The following is a 19,420-nucleotide window of genomic DNA, read 5'->3' as shown; positions in this document are numbered from 1 at the left end:
CATCTATCCTCAATTGCCCCTTAAAAGTACCCAGCAGGGTAAATGGAAGAAGGATGTCAACAGCAACTTCAGAATTTGCTTGTTTCTGCCAAACGGGTGAGGATAGAAGAGGAAACACAGTGACTTTATGTGACTTTCCAGGTGACAACATGCCAAGCTTTCACATAGGAGTCACAGAGGGATTTTAGTGCTGAAGGATACTGAGGGGTTTTTTTTGAAAGAAATCAGGAAAATGTCACAAAGGCATCCCAAGACTGCACACCCATGCATTGAAAGTTCACATGACAAAAGGTGTTTGATAATGTCAGGCTAAAAGGTGCTTTTCATTTTCCAGGGACCCATTTATATTGCAGATATTCATATGCCAGCTTCTTACACAAAACACCTAAGAGTAAATGGAGATCATTCCAGAAAGCAGAAAATAGCATGCTCAGTACTGGAAGTGGAAAACAGCTTATGTTAGTTATTAGATTTGTAAGTTGAACTAAAGCTAGAAAAACCATTTATGTGTGTTGTAGTTCTGACCAAGTCCTGGCTCACTAATACCTTTCATGAAAAGCACAATTACCTTCATTTTCCATATCTTTCCTCCCCTTCTTTCATTATTTTTCGTTTGCAATTGTCTGTCTTGGCAGACAGACAAGTCCTGTGTTCAGGACACAAACTCCTACTCATTATTATAGATCTCTAAAATGTTTTATCTAACACATTTTCAGGCTGTCACAAGAATTACAGGAGAATTTTTTTGTTATTATAGATAACAAAGGATTGATCCTGCTTTTGTTTATCCATCTCAGATTTTCCCTTTCTCATATATGAACCCACGCACCAGCCAAAGCTGTGCTGAAAGCTGCTTCTCAGCAATACAAAAAATGAGCTCTTAAAAACCTGTCCACAGTGGCCAGATGCAGAGAGGTATTTTAGTGAAGCAGGGCAGTAAAATACAGTACAGAGCTCAGGCCTCCTGGATTTCAATTTATGTAAATGTATTTTCATAGAAAGACATGGAGAAATCTCTTAGATCTTCATACTAATGAAAAGAAAATTGATATATAACTCAGTGTGGTTTGACAACCATTTACAGATTGGGGTATTCTAAAAGGAAGCACAATGTTGGGAAAGGCAGAAGAAAGGAACTATTGCCTTTAAAGGACTGTTTCCTCTTTCTGTGGATGTTGCCACAGGGAACTGTAGCCTTTCCTGCAAACCTCCATTTTCCCACACCTGTATGACAACTTGTAAGAAGTGTGTTCTTCATAGGAAACAGTCTGGGTGTTGGAGTGTTTCTTGTTTTCAAACTCAGAAAACTATCTATCTTTTACAGCTACAGCCATTTTACAGCTGTGGCCACTACACAATGGCCTGGATAACTGAGCCACCTGTGAGCTCTGTGTGGGATTTGAAGTAAGAAGTGATGCTGAGACTGGTACATTACAAGGATCTAAAGAGGCAGCAGGTATATCTAAATCACAGTTGCTATTTTACTGAGTTTGCATGTAAAGTGCTGTGTTGAAATCTATGTTGAAAGAGCTGCAGAATACAATGTGAAAGTTAAACTGCTGCTGGCAGTCAGCTTGTGAGCAGAGGGGTGGCTCAAGAAATGGTGTCATTTGGTCTTGTAGGTCTGTACATCACTGCAGGCACACACCCACTGGTAACGCTTTTAGGCTCCTGGATGGGAAGGGAATTGTTGAGTGAGGTCCCTGAGCATATAAGGAAATGAAACAGAAGTGCTAATGACCACTTCTTCATTGTGTTTATATATGGTTTCCAGTACAATAAGGCCCTGATTATAATTTGTGGCTTTTGATATTATTGTAATACAAGCGATTAGCTACAAATGAACAACAACAATGAGTAGACAAGCTATACACAATGCATATGGATGTGTAAGGAAGCATGTCAAACTGTTTGTGTTCCCTAAACTGCCCCACCAAAATGTATTTATTACATATGGAACCAAACCCAAAACCAAATCTGTATCCTCTCCATGTAGGAGAAATTTGCACATAGATGAGGGATTTAAAGTTCTGGTTTAATATCCCTGTATCAAAGCATTAGCTCCAGTGCAGCACTGCAATGCTCAGATAGGAATCCAAATTTTACTGCTTGAGAAAATCCCAATATCAAAATAAATCTAATGACAGAAAATAACAGAAATCCAGGAAATAAGCAGCAGAAATCTATACAAACATTGCTCACAGAGGCCCTGAGCCAGCCTACTTAGACGATGAAGTTTATCAGATCAACTTCAAAGGTGCCTGGCTACAATCTAATGACACTTTACAATAATGAGATAAACACATCACTAGTATATTTTAACAACAACAACAACAACAACAAAAAAGGCACTGAGTAGTAAATGATCCACCTGGGGACTTTCAATAGCTGTTTTCTGAACTGGTTGAGAATCAGGAGTTTGCTTCTTAGAACCTTACTTGAAAGCATCCGCTCTTCTTTTAGAAACTGTTTTAAGCATCCTGAGTATGGGTACTTTGAGGCTGGCTATGACAGATGCTATATTATTGTTTCAAAAAATTTTAATGAGCACAGCTCCACTGCCATGTGGATGGCTCAATGCTGTGTTCTACTGACAGGATGCAGATCACAACTCTTCACAGGGGAAGGTTGAGGGTTTTTTTTTAAATTTGGAGAAGAAGTTTAAGTCTGTCAAAGAAGCAGTACACACCTTTTTAAAACTGTCTGAAGATTGTGGTGTGTGCTGGATGCTATTGGTCTGACATAATCCTTGGTATATTGAGATTGTGCCTACAAATACTCCAGATTTTAGACACAAAATCTGTGGTGCCTGGAGGAGGAATAAGGAGGGAGCAGAGCTTGTCATTGTCTCTGGGGGCCACCTGGGGGACATTGGGTGGTTAGAGATGGACACAGCTGAATATAATCCATGCTGGTTTGGCTGGCAAATTTAATAGTTGTGACCACACATGTCCCATGTGGACATAGCTCGAGATGGTGAAACCAAGGGAGTTCATGGGTCACAATTGAGATTATTTTATCCTAAAAAATGGGGGAAATCGAGAAGGAACCGTGAATACAAAACAGGAGTCCAATTCCTTGCTGGTTCCTGATCTCCAGAGTCTGGAAGTGCTGTGATGGGGCTCTGTGACTGCAGTTCCTCCAAGCCTTGCCCCTTTGAAGCATGCAACTTGGCTAGCAGAGCCAGGGAAACATCATGAGTCCAGGCTTCATCTGAAAGACTCTGTGTGCCCTGAGTCTGCACTAAACCCAGCCTTTGCAGATGCCAGCCTTGTGGAACCTGAAGACTGCTACCTGAAAGTGCTGTTTAGAAGATATTTTTGGGGTGTATGGAATACAGGCAAAGTTTCTGCCACCAGAAGGAAGGGAACACCTGATGCAAAGAAGCACAGGGAGTGCTATGGTGACATCATGGCATTCTGTGACATTCCAGTTCTGTCCAGGAATCTCAAAATGCCTTGCTATAGAACCAGACTAGGGACTGCTAGTGGAGGGAAAGACCTGAAGAGCAGTGAAGCAGCTAAAGTACATTGGGATATCACCAGCCCAATGAAAGTGAGGTCCTGATTAATGTGGAACTAGGTTTGGTGCTTCTCTGGGCTCCTTCCTACTGGGACTGGTGCAGACCTGGGAATTGAGGTCCCAAAGAGATAATGTACAGGCAGAAGAAAAGGGAGAAATCTTGGCCAGGATTCAGCCATCAATGAGAAGAACACAGCTGAGTGCAAAGCCAGTGAAGGAGAGAGGGAGGAGGATGGCACAGCAGGATCCTTGGTCTGCCACTGAGCAACTCTCTCCATGTAAGCAGCTCATTTCCCTGCTCTGTCACTCTTCTTATCTGCACAGACAGCCTGTTCTAAAGGCCAGGACCAGGTTTCTGCAACACAAGGCACAAAGGACCCTTGAACAGCTTAGAAGGTAATGCAATAATACAAAGCAGAAATTGCAGCCACCAGATGGAGAAAATAGAGCACTTCCAGTCAGCAATTTTGTTCCTGGTGAAGTCCTATGCCACATGAAGCTTTGAGCTACAGCTGCTGCAGTGCTAAGTGCAGAAAAGGGAGGTCTTTCTGGAGTCTACTTTTAAATTTTAAAAACTGGGTACAATTTCCATGAAATGAGGGATGAATTTAGCTCATTTTGCATCATGCTCTAATTACAAACTGCAGTGAAATATTATAAGATGGTGTATCTCAGGCTCCATCTTATTTCTAGTTCTTGCTCCAATTAATTCCCTCTACCAGTTTACAGCAGCTAAATGAAATGCACTGAGCATCAGGCCATGAGTTGCCTGGTCTTTCTCCCTTGGTACCCTGGGCCAATTGCTCCTCATAGCTACTGCAGTACTGTTTTACCAGTCTTAGGATGATGGTATTAATACTCACTTGCTATCCAGCAGTTTTTTGAAACTGCCTATTCCAGTGTGAAAAGCTTTTTGAGGTCCAGGTCATGCTACAGAAGTGTGAACAGTGATTTTTTTTCTTTTTCACATAATTTCTCTGTGGCCTGTTCTATTTCTGAATGCTGGAAGTGGCACTGAAAAGAGGGTATCTATTCTGCAGGAAAAAAGGAAGAAGAAGTCTTATTTTGAATGAGGAAAAGAGGAAGGCTGTTTGAAGGAAAGAGAGAACACATGGGAGAAAGGAAGGGTGAATGTAAGAGGGAGAGCACAGATTCTAGTGCAGGTGAGAAGCAGTTCAGTAATCCAGGTTTTCAATCTCTCTCTGGAATGAGGTGAATATCCTCATTGGCAAGACTTGGGCTAGCGCAGCAGAGACCACAGGTTCCTTCCAGGTCCCAAATAATACTCACAAGAGGAGCTTTGAGGATGCTGCATTTTTTCCACAGAGTTCAATTTCAGAAAGAAAAAAGATTTGGTAGAAAACTCTGGGCCAACCCTATTTGCAATCTCATTCTCATGTATTTGCTCAAGTAATCCCCAGTGCTTGATTTACGTAAGAGTTGAATTAACTGTGTATTTATTCAGAGATCTTAAATTACACTGATGTGATGAGGCAAAATTGCAAGCTGATGCACTTTCAAGGGTATTAATAAGCACATGATGGTGAGGCAGATCCCACTTGCCACTGAGGAATCCAAGCCCATTCAAAGGTTTCTAGAGAAAGTGGTAAGAAGGGTCTTTTGCAAGTACAACTGCTTTTCATGAAGCATTTTTTCTCTTAGCACTGAGGTGAGGTAGAGAGGTGCAGTACCTATCAGAGACTTTTGAAGAAAATTAAAACTGCTTGCTTGATGCTGCTCTTGGTGAACAGTCTTGGTTTGAGCTCAGACACAGAATGAAGCAAATTTTTGGATCTGAGCAATTTCTGAATAATGCATGGTACCAGGAATAAAATAAATTCAGATGAGCAAGAAACATGGGGCAGTTATGACCCTGATCCAATGAAAATTTTCTCTAAATATGAAGCTGATTATATCTTCAAGCAGAGGTGTCATTAAAGGAGACAAACTGAAATTGCCACTGCTTCTGGTATTAGTGGTTTCTGAAGTACTTCATGTTTCCAATAGGTGCTTAGTGAATTCAGGCAATGAAAGCTAGCTATGAAGCTGGCACTGAATGGGATTTAAACCTGTTAAGTGGAGAGGGAGGAAAATGATAACGTAAGTCTGTGGTTGATGTGGATTGAGAGTTGATTGGACAGTTTGGAGGTCCACTGAAAGACTGAATCTGAGACAAAATGCTCATAAAGAAATGACTGGAAGTTCCAGTACTGAAATATGATGCAGCAAATAAGTTAGGTTAGGAAAGAAAGCTATCTGGTCCATGAAGCTTGTGGAGATCATCAGCTTGAAAAAGGTAAGGCAAGAGAATTGGGCATGAAAACTAAGTGGTATAAAAAGATCCATCTGCTTTGCCTAAGTGGTACCAACGATGCATGCAGCAGACCTGTGGGTGGTTTGCACTGCATGAAAGGGAAACAAGGACACCCACACAGTGAAAAATGGTTATGACAGGCACATAGGAGACTTAGAGGTGTTCAGAGATGTACAGGGCAGGTCTTGAAGTGGGTTGGGGTTCAGGAGCTACTGTGACTTCTGTGGAAGCAGCATCATCACAAGAGGGAGCTGTCCGCCTGTACGAGATTGTCACCCCGGCCAGAAACACTTCAGGCGTTTGTCAAACCCAGGCAGGGGCAGGAGGCAAAAGATCCCGAGTGCCCCGACGAGCAGTGACCACAGCAGCCTAGCGTGGGTGGACGCGGGCAGAGCCGGGCTAGCAGAACTAAGCCACCAGGGCAGGCCAGCAGTGCACACTGCTAATTGCTCTGCTGCAAGTCAGGTCCTGCATTGCGCTGGTGCTATCAGTTAATTGTTTTTTGTTTGTTTGTTTGTTTGTTTTTCTGTAGGCTTTGCTGGGGAGGGAGAAAAAGGAGAATGCTTGGTGAAAGTCAGGCAAAGTGCTAGTCGAAGGTTCATGTGACAAGGCAGCTGATCGGCAAGGCTCCGATGGTGAATGAGGTCGATGTGTGTCAGTCGGCTGTGAGCAGCGTCTGAACACAACAGGGCCCATGTACCCAGCAGAGGGCATGTGCACACACACACACACACACACACGCACACACACGCACACACACACATACACTCTCCTCTGGGACATAATTTCTCAGATAATGAGCATATCAGTGCCCAGAACGGTGTAAGTGGTTACAAGACAAAGCCAGAGACTTCAGGCGTTCTGCTTGAATGGTTTGTGGTTTCTGTTACAGGGTCCAAACCTACCCCTCTGCTGAACTTCCACTTCTGGTCAAGGTAGTGGTTCAAAGGAACAAAGCAACATCCCTAAGCTCAGGTTTAAATACTGGCATCTGTATTTACAATGTATCAGGCAAAACAGCCGTAACCTCTTCACACTGAGCTTAGTTTCATCTTCCAATTATTTCTCTCAAAGCTCATGTCCGATTTTGGTAGACACATTTAACCATAGTCTGAGCCTGAGCTGAAACATTTGTTTCCTGCCAAGAATCTTATCCAAGCAGTTTGCATCAGCGGCATAGCATCTAAATGCCCTACAGAAGACAAACACAATACATTTGTACAGTCTCTGGGCAGGAAGACAGACAGTTCTTCCAGTGGATGCACTAAGATATGTAGGTGTTCAATGATGGGTAAAGGTACAGAAGATGAGGCTAAAGGGAGAAAACCACCGCAGGTTGAAAAGTTAGAAGGCATAACAATTACATACAGAAGAAAAAGATGTAGTCCTGTCCATGGGAGAAACGGATGAAGATCAGAGGTCTGGGCTCCTTGCCATAGGCTACTTGACCTCAGGCAAGTCTTCCGAGATCCCATTTCCCTTCCTACCCTTTGTCTATGTGGCTCCCAGGAGCTTAGAGGCAGGGTTGGTCTCAAGAGCAGGAGTAAGTGTACTTTATTTCTCCTAAGTCATACGATAAAATCACTTCTTATATATATATACATGTATGTATATATAAAGCAACCTTCGGTATAGCGTAAGAAGCTAAGAAGGAATAAACTCAGAATGCCTTGGGAACATGTGGGAGGAACAGAGTTCACAGCCAGTTATTAATCTGCTTTCAGGACAAGACTTTTGCTGAAGTTTAAAAATCAATTTAAATTAAAAAAAAAAAAAAGGAAAAATGAAAGAAAGAGAGAGCGAGAGAGAGAGCGAGAGAAAGAGAGAGAGAGAGCGAGAGAGAGAAAGAGAGAGAGAGAGCGAAAGAGAGAGAGCGAAAGAGAGAGAGAGAAAGAGAGAGAGAGAAAGAAAGAGAGAAAGACAGAGAGAAAGAGAGAAAGAAAGAAAGAAAGATTTTATCCCGAGCCAGCGGTCGGGCTGCAGCCTCAGCACCCGCCCGCCGTGACGCCGGCAGCGGAGCACTCCCCCCGCGGCCCCGGCCCGTGGCGGGCAGCCCCCGGTGCGCTGCGCTGCGCTCCCCCCGGCGCGGCGGCGGCGGGCGGGCGGCTCCGCGGTGCCGCGGGCGCGGCGCGGGCGGGGGCTGAGCCCGCGCGGGCCGCTTGTTGATCGCGGCGGCCGGCGCCGCTCCGCGCTCCGCGCCGGCGGCCAGCCCCGCGCCCGGGCTTGCCGCTACGCCGCCGCTCGCATTCTTCCATTGCAACAGTACGAACCCCTCCTTTTCCCCCCTTTTTTTCCCCCCTCTCCCTTTCTTTCCTTTTTTTTTTTTTTTTTTTTTTTTTTTTTTTTTTTTTTTTTTCGATGAAGATGGCGGCGCCTCTCGCCAGCAAGGCAGGGTCCGCCGGCCCCACCAGCAAGCCTCCCTTCCCGGAGCTGGATTTCCGATCGGGAGCCAGGGTGGAGGAATTAAATAAACTCATCCAGGAATTCACCAAGCACGATCAGAGGGAGTACGACGACCAGCGGGCCCTGGAGATCCACACGGCGAAGGACTTCATCTTCTCCATGCTGGGTAGGGCAGGGACCGGGGCGGGGGCGATGCCGGCCGGGGACCCCCGGGCAGGGCTCCCGGCGGTGCGGCACCAGCGGACCCTTTCCCCGCGCCGCGGGCGCGCTGGGCCGGGGGGGTCCCTGGTCGCAGGGCAGCTCTCATCCCCAGGAAACTAATTTTTCCTGTCCTATCCAACTAGCCTTTGCCAGCGATGTATTTATAAGCACAGAGGAAAGGCTGGGTCGCAGAGCTGACCGGCGCCCGAGAAATACGCCGAGCCAGCAGGGCTGCAGCGAGGCTAGCCCGACCCTTTATTGTTTTTCTCCCCAACTACCGAGGCATAGGAAACACAGTTTGTTTGTTTTGGTTTGTTCCCCCCCCCCCCCCCCCCCCCTTTTTTTTTTTTTTTTTCCTGGACTGCTTATTTTGGGTATTAGACCGGCGGATGCTTGTGCAGGAGCATCTGCTGAACTGCCTTTCTCGCCAGATTGTGGCGAGGGACTCTTCATCCCTGTGAAACTTTGAATCGCGGGCAGGGATCCTTAAACCAGGGTGAAGCATGTGTTGGCCCTTGCGGAAATCACCTAGGCTCTAGCATGACTAAGGCTTCTTAAGAGTAACAGTGGAATGACTAAGAGCTCTGATTCTCCAGGTAGTCAGTTTCTGATAAATGTATACCTTGAATTAACTAAGAAATCATTCAGACGAATAAGAGCCTTCAGGATACAAAAGGATGCTCTTTAACATGCTGATTAGACCTTGAAATCAGTCATCCAAGTTTTAATCACTGTCTTAAACATTCTCTCGGAACATTTTTGTGCAAACAGCTGCTGTGGCCAGTGAATGGTTCTTTGTAGCTCGGAGGTGCACATACACCCTTAAAGCACACTTGGCGCAAACCAAGTGTAAGGTCTACATGGACACTCTGAATAACCTACATCACTTTCCTCATCCAGAAACGCAGAGCTCTCCTGTTGCAATAATTATTATTTTCTATATCAAAGGATTGTCACTATAATAGACCACTTGCTCTATAGCCATGAACACACCTACACTCTGTAATGAGAATCTACCTGTCCCGCTGGTTATCTTGTAAGGTACCTGGAGAAGTATAATTGCCCACTGTATGGGATTTGCCCAATTTCATGTGTGTATTGCTTGTTCACCAAGGCCTGGACAGGATATAGTAGACTAAATTTAGCCTGAGAACAAGGACAACAAGTTGAAAAGTCAGTAGCGTGTATATTTATAGTTGCAGTTATAAATATTTTTCCCTTCCCACTTAAACAACAACAAAAAAGATGTGGTAAAGCCATGGTTGCATCAAAGCCTGTAAGATTTTTGTTCTTCAAAACATGATCTGGTGGAAGTCATCCAGTATTATGATCTGATACATTTTTCAATCAGGGCTTTAAATGACTGGCTGAGGAAGCACGGCTGAATGGGATGGAGCAAAGAAGAGTGGAGAGAAAACAGCTATAGCTGCTGTGTGCCTAGCAAGCAGAGAAAGCTTTGTATGATCCTGTTTAAGCATTAATAGTCCTTGCAGGGTACAGGGATCACAGAATTTCTTCCTGCCTCGTGTGGGAGAAGGCAATAGAAGAAAGACAGAAGAATGAACTGGAGGATGTCTTGTATTTCTGCAAATGCACCCTAATGCCTTGTTTGTGAAATAGGGAGCCTTAGGCTGTTTAGAAGTAATGTAAATTAATGTGGTTGTCTTTGTTAATATAGTGACTAGGAGATGAATGCTCTTCAGTTTTAAATGTATAGCTAAACCCTTGGTTTCAACAAAAGCTATATTTCTAAGTTGTACCTGATAATTTTCAGTAAGTCTTGTTTCTGAATAAAAGAAGAGACTAAGCCTAGGACAGCAATGGAGATGGGATGTCTGATTTGTTTGCATTAGACTGAGAAATTGTGGTCGTGGATCAGATCCTTCTTAGGGAGAGAGGCTCTTAAATCTAAAAGGATTTAACTTATTAATAAACAGCTCTTTCCCCTGTGCCTGATCCCTCCCATACGTACTGCTCTTATCTCGTCGGGTGATGATAGGAAAATTAAACATAGCTTTCCTGATTTAATTACACTGGCGTGTAATTGGTGGATGAATGATAGGTGAGGAGACCTTGTGAAGATTCTCAGATGTTTATACTCTGCATGGCTTGCCCTCTAGGTCAGACTTTGCTTTTAATTTGTATTAACTCTTTTTCATCTGTGTTGTCTTGCCCTGGCTATAAGCAACTGAACTCTGGGAGATCTAAAGAGTTGGACTGTGAGAAAATTAGGGAGAGGTACTACATGTGGTGTGTTTGTCCAAAATCTTGTGCTCCAAGCATTAGAAGAGGACTGCAAATGACTTACCTCTCTGGCGGGGGAAGTATTTTCAGAATGTGGGTAGTTCCTGGACATTCACAGTCCCTTTCACAGTCACCAAGACCATATGGTCTTGCCAACACCCTATACCAAAACAACAGGTGTATTTTGGTGCCTTTGTTGGGTAAATTCCTCTGCTCACACTGAGCTGATAAATGCTTGTCTCTTTGATTCAAGTATAATTGAGCTTCCGAGGGGGGAAAGCTGTAGGAACCAAGAAAAAGAGTGGAGAAAAGACAGTCTTGTGTGATGGGCAGAGGGCTGGCTAAGAGAGGCTGAGAGACCAACTCCTCTGCCTGCTAGTCATGAAAGGAGCTAATTAGTTATTCCCCTGATGACTCAGTTTTGGGGGGTTTTGTGCTAAAGAGTCATAAAGGAGTATTTTTATCAAATGATGATATTACAGTAAATGATATTTTGATTTGAAAGCACTTGCTGCCATTGTGATGGGAGGTGCATAACCATCATATTAAAACCCTTTTAAGGGTACCTGACCTAGAGGGTATTGTACTTGCAGTACAAGGACTTTCAGGAAATTCTTTAGTAAACACTATCTGTCTCTTTCTGTTCAGCACCTAAGTAAAAAGTGCTTTAATGCACAGATGTGGTAGGCTTAAAAAACCCATATATTATGCTCTTGGGAACTAGAACATTGCATATAAAATAACTCCGTGAAATTTCTAGTGCTATTGCTGCCTCAAACCATCTCATGTTATTTGGAATACTGACTCTAGAATTTTATATAGGAACAAGAGAAAGGAAAGAAGATATATAAATAAGTACAAACTAAATAGAGCTACATTCTCCACTCTAGGTACACATCAGGGTTCAGTCACCTAGACCAGTTTTCAAACTTTTGGGTTGGTGTTTTATTTCTGTTTCCTACTGTGAGACTTCTCAGCAGAGCCAGAAGACAGATGCTTAGGGCATTTCATGCCATTTTCCTTCCTGAGAAATCAAATCAGAGAAAGGACTAGTTTAAGTTGGTGCTAAAGTGGCCTTTTTAGGTTTTAAGGCCTCTAGTGTATCTTTTTGTCACTTCAGTGGTTACTACTGTGGGAAGGCCATACTTGGAACATTTGCAGCCAGCTGCAACTTAGAGCTGTTGACAAGACCTCTAGAGAGCTTGTCTCAGCACCTGATACAGGAGAGGTGGTGATCCTATTCCGAGATCGTTTCCTAATTCTCTGGTGTCTGCCTGGTGCTGCACTGGGTGTGCTAGCAAGTGTTTGTGATAGAGGCAAGTCTCAGAGTGGAAGCAGGGCTGGCATCAGCAAATGATTTCTGCTGCCAATACCAGCTTCCCAAATGGAGTGAGCTCCCCTGCTGAGCCCCTGCATCTGTAGCAAGGCTTCCAGCTGTTTCTTGGACTGATGGGCCCCTAAAATATGTGCTGTGGAGGTGCAGGTTGCTGTGCTGACAACACAGGTGTTCCTCACAATAGCTTGCTTTTGTCAGCATCTTCTACAAGGAAAGAACTTTCCAGTCCCCCCCTGTACTTGAGGTCTGTGTAGCAGAACAGCATTGGCAGTGTGACTCTTGTGTGGGTTTGTGTGGCATTTTTTTTTCTCCCCTTCCCTACCTGCCATAACTTGCTGATAAAATCTATTGTAGATTAGATTTCAGGCATTGTTTGAAGTGTTACCTGTTTGTCTAGGATACATCATGGAAATTCTCTGGTTCTTGTTGTAGTGTGGAGCTGATGAAATAGCAACAGGATTGGAGTGATCTCTCTAGAGTTAAGTCTTTTGTGTGTGTGTGCTTTCTCTCAAGAGAAGCCAATCATGATAGGAGCACACTGTACTCTGAGGCCTATGTTAATAAAGGCTCTCTGCTGGCATTCCCTGTGCTGCTGAATGCATAATGCACAGCTGTTAAAAACAACCTTACTCTATCGCAGATTTCATTTCTAGTATCTCTTGTGTTTCCTCTCCCTGCAGACCACACGTTTCTGTATTTGCATTTGAGGCTGTGGGGGTTTCTTGGTGGTTTTGTTTTTCTTAATTAGGGGGCAGTGTACTAAACTGTTAAGTTAAGCCTACGAAGCATTGTAGCTTTTATTTTGTTGTAGCTGTCAGAAATCAACCAATTTCATCTCACTGGGGATTAGTTAAAAAAAGTTTGGTAGCCTCCTCTTTCTCTTTGTTCAAAGGGATTGCTGGTCCATGTATGTGTCATCAGTGGAAATAGACTGAAAATCTTTGTCTCGATTTGTTTTAAGATGCTGGTATTTTACTTGCTCAACTACTGTTTTGAAACATTATTCTGTGATGCAAAGTATTTAGTTTAATTGCCAGGAACATGTCCTAAGGGCACAAATTCTCATGGCAGGCTTGTCAGACTGCCCACCGCCTGTTCCTTCAGTCTGTGGAAATATTTGTAAAAGGTTTGGGTGAATACTTGCCAAGCCCAATTATGCAATTATGTTTTAAGGGCAATTTTATAATTGCAGTGGAGGATGGTAACCAGGATACAGGAGTTGTTGAGGTTTTGACTTTTGCCTTTTTTTTCCCTATGTGACTTTGTGTGAATGCTAAAATATTCGGGGCAATTCTAGTTTGAAACCAGTTGTTCAACTTTCTTTTAAGCAGCTGGCTACTGTTTTAGGTGAGGCTAAATTAAAGATGACTTCGACTTTGCTTGGGAAGGCTGGAGGACATATTTTATTATAGCTTTGGTAATCTGCAGCTTGGATGTGTACTCAGAGACCTAGAATAGCCTATAGACAATGTCCAGTCTAGAGGAAACTCAGAGGGTAAAAGTCCTGCCTGGACTTCTCAAAGAGAATCTCCAAGCTAAGGTAAATTTTTTTGGACAGTTGGGATTGTCCTAATTTTTATTTGACAAATGACAGGTTCCTGCTTTGTCTCCTGCTCAGCTGAAACTTTTGCAGATTTACTTTGGCCGTGACATGTGCACTTTTTCATGTAGGTGTACCTTTAGGTGCATGTCCCAGTACTTTTGCTGCAAAGATGTTTTTTTCCCAGGCACACCTCTGGAATCTTCTGCTCAGGTCAGACCCTGAGCAGAAGAAGAAGTACTCTGCAAGATCAGTTAGGTGAGAAAGTTCCAGGAAGAGATGTGGTTAAGGCCAAGATTGCCTTTCACCTCCAGCCAAGGGGTCTTCAGTTGCAAGAGCTGCTTCAGCATGACACTGTGAACAGTGATTGAGATGGCAAATTGCACTTCTGAGCATATCTGTGTGAAGCTCTGTGATGGCAGCTGCAGGTGGAGGCTCTGGAATAGGCCTGTCAGGTTTCTGTGAGTTTAAGAGAAATGAGCTGCCATTGAGCCCATCAGCTTTGTCTGGGTGATGCTGATGTATGAAGTTCACTTGAGAAGCAAGAGCTGTAGATCTTCTGCTGTGAAAAAAGAGGCTTTAGAGTTGAGTGCATTATATAGGATACATATCTCCTGGGTTTTCCCAGCAGCAGCTGAGGTGAGTTAAGTTCCACGTGCTGAAAGAAAACCATTAATTTTGCCCATTGGTACCTTGGCTTGCTATCCTCTGAACAAGGAAAAAAAATCCTTGAGAGTGACAGTCCCTTCATGTGTACAACATACTGTGTTACATTTAGACTGTCTAATTTGTTTGCCTTTGGGGTATGAAACAAGCAGTAGAGTAGGTGGAGTTCTGGGGAAGCAAAGGGGAGTATCTGTCCTGTTATTTATCCTTGGAAAAGCAGAAGACCTATCATGGGAGCAAAGCAGAAAGCAGCTTCGGAGGTTGAACTCACAATGTCCTTTATTGGGAAAAGAGCAGTGAGCCTGCATAGAGGCAAGGGTGAGAGAGCTGAAAAATGACCTCTAGCTGCATGTATCAAGTTATTGGTCTGAGTTTTGTCCTGACGACTCCTAGAGTGATGTGAGTTCACGAGCTGAATAGTAGCCTTATTGGAATTTACAACCATATTTCATAGGTTTCCCATCTTAACTATGAATTTTATATTCTGTGAAGTTTTATGACTTCTACTAACACAAACCTCTCTTACTGTCTGTCTAACAAAAATATAGGAGTCAGCTTGTCTTGGTTTTGGGTGTTTTTTTTTTTTGGTTTTTTGTTTGTTTTTTTTTTTTTTTTTTTTTGTTTTTTTTTTTTTGGTTTGTTTGTTTTTGTTTTTGTTTTTGTTTTTTTTTTTCCTAATGGAACTAGAAGGCAGCTTATGAGACATTCAAGATAAATTTTTCAGCAGCAGTTGATGTTCCAGTTGACAGATGCAGCTATGGATTTTGCTGTGTTTCATTAAGAGAACTCAGCTGTTTCCTTTCCTTTCTACCATTCTTGAATTCCCTTTTACTGTAGATAGCAATTGTCCTGGACTGAGTGGATTAATCTGTGCCTTAGTACTTCAGCCAAACAGACAGGTCTCTGAATCATGTAATTCTGCATTAGATAAACTTTCTGCAGTTCTTTCAAAGCACTATTTCAGTGACTGTGGGGTTGTATAGGAATCATCAATTTGAAGAAGATAGGTTCCCCACTCCCCAACATATTTGACTTTTGAGCTTCTAATAAACACTTGATGCTAAGAAAGTTACAACAATCTTATTAATGCATTGTGTTTCAACTGTGAGACAGTCTGATTTTAACCTAATTTAAACCATTTAATTAGCAGATTGTTAACGTATTTCGTTATGAACATGCTGGTGTCCAGAGGACAAATACCATTGAGTGGGGGTGATTAGTTGCTCTAAGGTTCATAATATCCATGTCTTTGACACAACAGTGGTAGCTACTGCCACCCATTCATGTTTAGGGCTGTGGGCAGACATTTTCACAGCATTGGGTGGCTTCAGCTGGTAGAACAGGAGGTGGGTGGCATCTATTTCTACCTAAGAAAATCATTCTGTGGGTGAAACACTGAGTCAGAGTAAGGACACCCTAGAACCTCTGTTCTGAACTGCCCCCAAATTTATACAGATCTCTGCAAGTTTCTGAATATAATGATGTGTAGTAGGGCCCTGGTACTATGAAAAGCCTTCCTTGTCTCCTGTGCTTCAGCAGTCTGTAAAAGATGGGCTGGTGCTGGAAGAGTGGAACATTGTGGTGCTGCAGTTCTTTGTGGCAGAATGGTTTAATCATGCGGCCCTCCCATGTAAAGGGAAGTTTGGTTCTGAGAGTCTTGCCATGGGAAGTATTTCAATAATGAAGGCAAATAGTTGCCCTGTCATTGAGTGATGATCTAGTGGCTTTGAGATCAAGTAGAATTCAACCTCTATGAGAGATTACAACCTGACCCAGTTCTAGCAAGTAATCTTATTTTGTACTGAACAGATCCCAAAGCACAACTGGGACGAATTAGTTTAAAGAATGCATCCTGTCCATAGTATGCATACTGATGCAATTTGGCAGGGTCAGGTAATGTCTGTCAGTAGAAGGCAGCAGTTTGGGACAGAAGGCAAGAGAAGGCAAGGGAAAAATACAAGACATGGCCAAAACTAGAAATCCCGCTTGTATACCCATTAGCAGTGAATTTTTGTTGGTTGGGTGGTTAGGTTTTTTTGTTTGTTTGTTTGTTTTTTTTTGTTTTGTTTTTTTTTTTTTTTTTTTGGTTGGGTTTTTTTTTTTTTTTGGTCCCATGACACACTTATAAGGTCATAATTTAGAAGAAAAGTAGAGATTTTTGTGTGTATGCCACTGATCTGCCAAGAGCTTCTTTACATGGCTTGCAGTCAGACCCTACAGAATTTCTTCCATCTGCTGATGGAGTAAGAGTTCATAAATGATTTGGTCCAGAACTGCTGAGCAGACAGAAAGCACTTTGAGTTTCATCTGTTAATAACAAAGTGAATTTGTGCTTTACTGCATAATCTGCTAGGCAGTGTGCTTTTTTTCCTAAAATGTCTTATCTCAACTCTTCTGTTCCTGTTTGTGGGATCTTTTGGCACTGCTCCACAACCCTCTCTCCAAGGATGGATGTTTTTATTCCGTGGTGCATATTTGACCTGGTTTAGAAAATCTGACACTGAGCTTGTGAAGGAGTGGTATTAAACATCTATCAAAAATGCTAAGACAAACATTGCAATTAACTTCTGTGCATTTCCTTTCCGCATTTCTACTTTTGGCATTTTAATAGTCTGAAGAGCTATGTCTTTGTGATGCTGTGAGTGACTCCTTTTGGAAATGAATCCTGTGCTAATAGTTCTGGCTCTGTCTGATCCACAGGCACGTGCTTGGAGATATTTCATGTTTGTTTTGTACCTCACTAATTAATGTATAAGTTAGTGGTAGAACAGCAGGAAAGCTGCGTTTGCTGACACTTCATGAAATAATGATTTAATCCTTTGTGACACATTCCTGCTGAGTGTCAAAGCTGATAACTCTAATCTCTGTCCCAAGCTCAGAGCAACAGGAACCTGTTCTAGAGGGCATTTTGCATGATCTTGCAAGCTCTTGTAGGTACTTTGTGACCAAGTCATGTAAACTTTTTTTGTTCATTGCCACTCTTGAGTGTGATTGTACAAGATTGTCTGGCGCACTGAGGAATCTGGAGTTGAGAGCAAACAAAGGAGTCTGCTGCTGATGAAATAAGGGTTGTCCTGTCACATAACATTTGTCTGCTTCAAATGAAATAAGGGTTGTCCTGTGTGCAGTAGGGAAATGCCCTCATTTCCTCCTCTTCCTTTGCCAGCATTCAGAGCAAGACATGGTTCTATTGATCCAGAGGCGGTTTTTTTGACAGAGCTTTAAACTAGTTTGGAAGAGGGAATGATGGACCAAGGGGGTCTCAATGCTCTGAGCTGGAGGACCATGACTGAGAGAATGATCAACTCCTGGTCAACTATGAAATTGTGTGGGATCTGCTGCTCCAGCTGGATCCTTTCAAATCTGTATAGTCTGATGGGGTTCATCCAAGGATTTTTAAAGACCTGTTGAAAACCTCTTTTAATGGCTTTTGAGTGGTCTAGGAATTCAGAGAAGTCCTAGCTGTCTGGAAGTTGGCAGACATTCCTGATTTTCAAGAAGGGCATGAAAGAGGACTGCAGAAGCTACAGGCCTGTCAGTCTCACTTCAGTGTTTCGTAAAGTTGTGGGGAAGATTATTCTGGGAAGTATTGAAAAACACTTTGAAGACAACACAGTCTTTGATCACAGCCGGCACAGTTGAGAGGAAAACCTTGCATTTTTCATCTGATTTCTTTTTATGACAAGGTAACAACCTAATTACCTTTCCATCAGGTACAACATCACCAGCCGGGCAAGGGAGGGAACTGTCCCCTCTGCTCTGCACTGGGGTGGCCTCACCTCGAGTGCTGGGGGCAGTTTTGGGCACCACAATGTAAGAAAGACACCAAACTATTGGAGAGCATCCAAAGGAGGGCTGTGAGTGGTGAAGGACCTGGAGGGGAAACCGTGTGAGGAGTGGCTGAGGGCACTTGGTCTGCTCAGCCTGGAGGAGACTGAGGGGAGAGCTCAGGGCAGGTACGGCTTCCTCCTGAGGGGAAGAGGAGGGGCAGGCACCGATCTCTGCTCTGGGCTGACCAGTGACAGACCTCAGGGAGTGGCCTGAGGTTGTTGTCAGGGGCGGTTTAGGTTGGATCTTAGGAAAAGGTTCTGCCCCCAGAGGGGGGTTGGGCACTGGAACAGGCTCCCCAGGGCAGTGGTCACAGCTCCAAGCCTGGCAGGGCTCAAGAAGTGTTTGGATAAAGCTCTCAGGCAGATCCTTATGGTCCATTCCAACTCAGAAGATTCTGTGATTCTGTGAAACCCACTCCCCTTCACTCTATGTGATTCTGAATCCTGAGTGTGGAAGCAAATCTGTATGCAGGGATAGCTGGGAAACTGCTCTGCAGTAGTTAGTCCTTGAGATACAACCAGCAAAGCTTGCTTCTCTTCTGGCCTGAACTGTGAATTGCTGTTTAAAATAAACTTTCGGTTTAATGGTATTAAACAAAAAATGTGCAGCTCTGCAGATAGAGAAGGGAATGTCACTGTAACAACACTTCAGGGCCTCTGAAATTCATCTTTTATAGTTGCAATACAGTGTGCTGAATGGCAGATCAGGTATTGATATTGGCCCCTTGATATAAGGCCCTTGAAGCTTGAGTTGCTGAAATATCTGTATTTCATAGACAGTAGGACAACCATGTGCTAAGCAATCAGTAACTTGAGGAAAATGAGAGGAATGCAGGTCTCTCTGCCAGCAGCGTGTCTCTGACAAGCTGAATTAAATGCACATGTTTTTTGCCAGTGAGCAAGCTGTAATGCACATCTAAGTGCATTATTGAGAAAAAGAAACCATTACAATTTGATTGAGCATCTCTCAGAGGCTTGCATTATGTAATAAGTTGTCTATAAAAGTTTGACCCTGAACCTGCATTTTTTTCTCAATATCCTGTGAATTTTGTGGATGTGCAAAATTTACAGTTGAGGCAACAATGTTAGAGTGAAAATAACCCCTTTGACACAGGCTTGAAACATCAAAGAAAGACTGTTTCTCTGCAGTTATTTTAATTGTCTTGGAGAGAGATTCATATGTGCTATATAAGCACTTAACGAAACTATTTTCACATTATCAGAGCTGCAGAGTTAAGTTACAAGCTAGTCTGGAAAATTAAAGTTTAAAAATTATTTTGATCCTCTTAAACCTAAATTCTGGCTCTGAACTGGGGCACTCATGAGTTACTTTAAAAACTAGACAAACCCTCTCACTCCTTCAC

General features: G+C 43.2%; 1 protein-coding gene across 1 annotated transcript in view; it reads left to right on the top strand.

The window, feature by feature from the left end:
- Positions 1-8,194: 8,194 nt before the first annotated feature.
- Positions 8,195-19,420, top strand: part of MB21D2 (Mab-21 domain containing 2) — a 59,492-nt gene continuing 48,266 nt past the window's right edge. The window contains exon 1 of the mRNA XM_066325983.1: positions 8,195-8,405. Within this exon, the coding sequence (XP_066182080.1) occupies positions 8,195-8,405 (211 nt within the window). The remainder of the gene's footprint in view (positions 8,406-19,420) is intronic.

This window comes from Sylvia atricapilla, chromosome 10 (assembly GCF_009819655.1).
Source record: "Sylvia atricapilla isolate bSylAtr1 chromosome 10, bSylAtr1.pri, whole genome shotgun sequence".
Lineage (NCBI taxonomy): Eukaryota > Metazoa > Chordata > Aves > Passeriformes > Sylviidae > Sylvia > Sylvia atricapilla.
The sequence above is the reverse complement of the archived record's forward strand: the minus strand, read 5'-3'. Positions and strand labels throughout refer to the sequence as shown.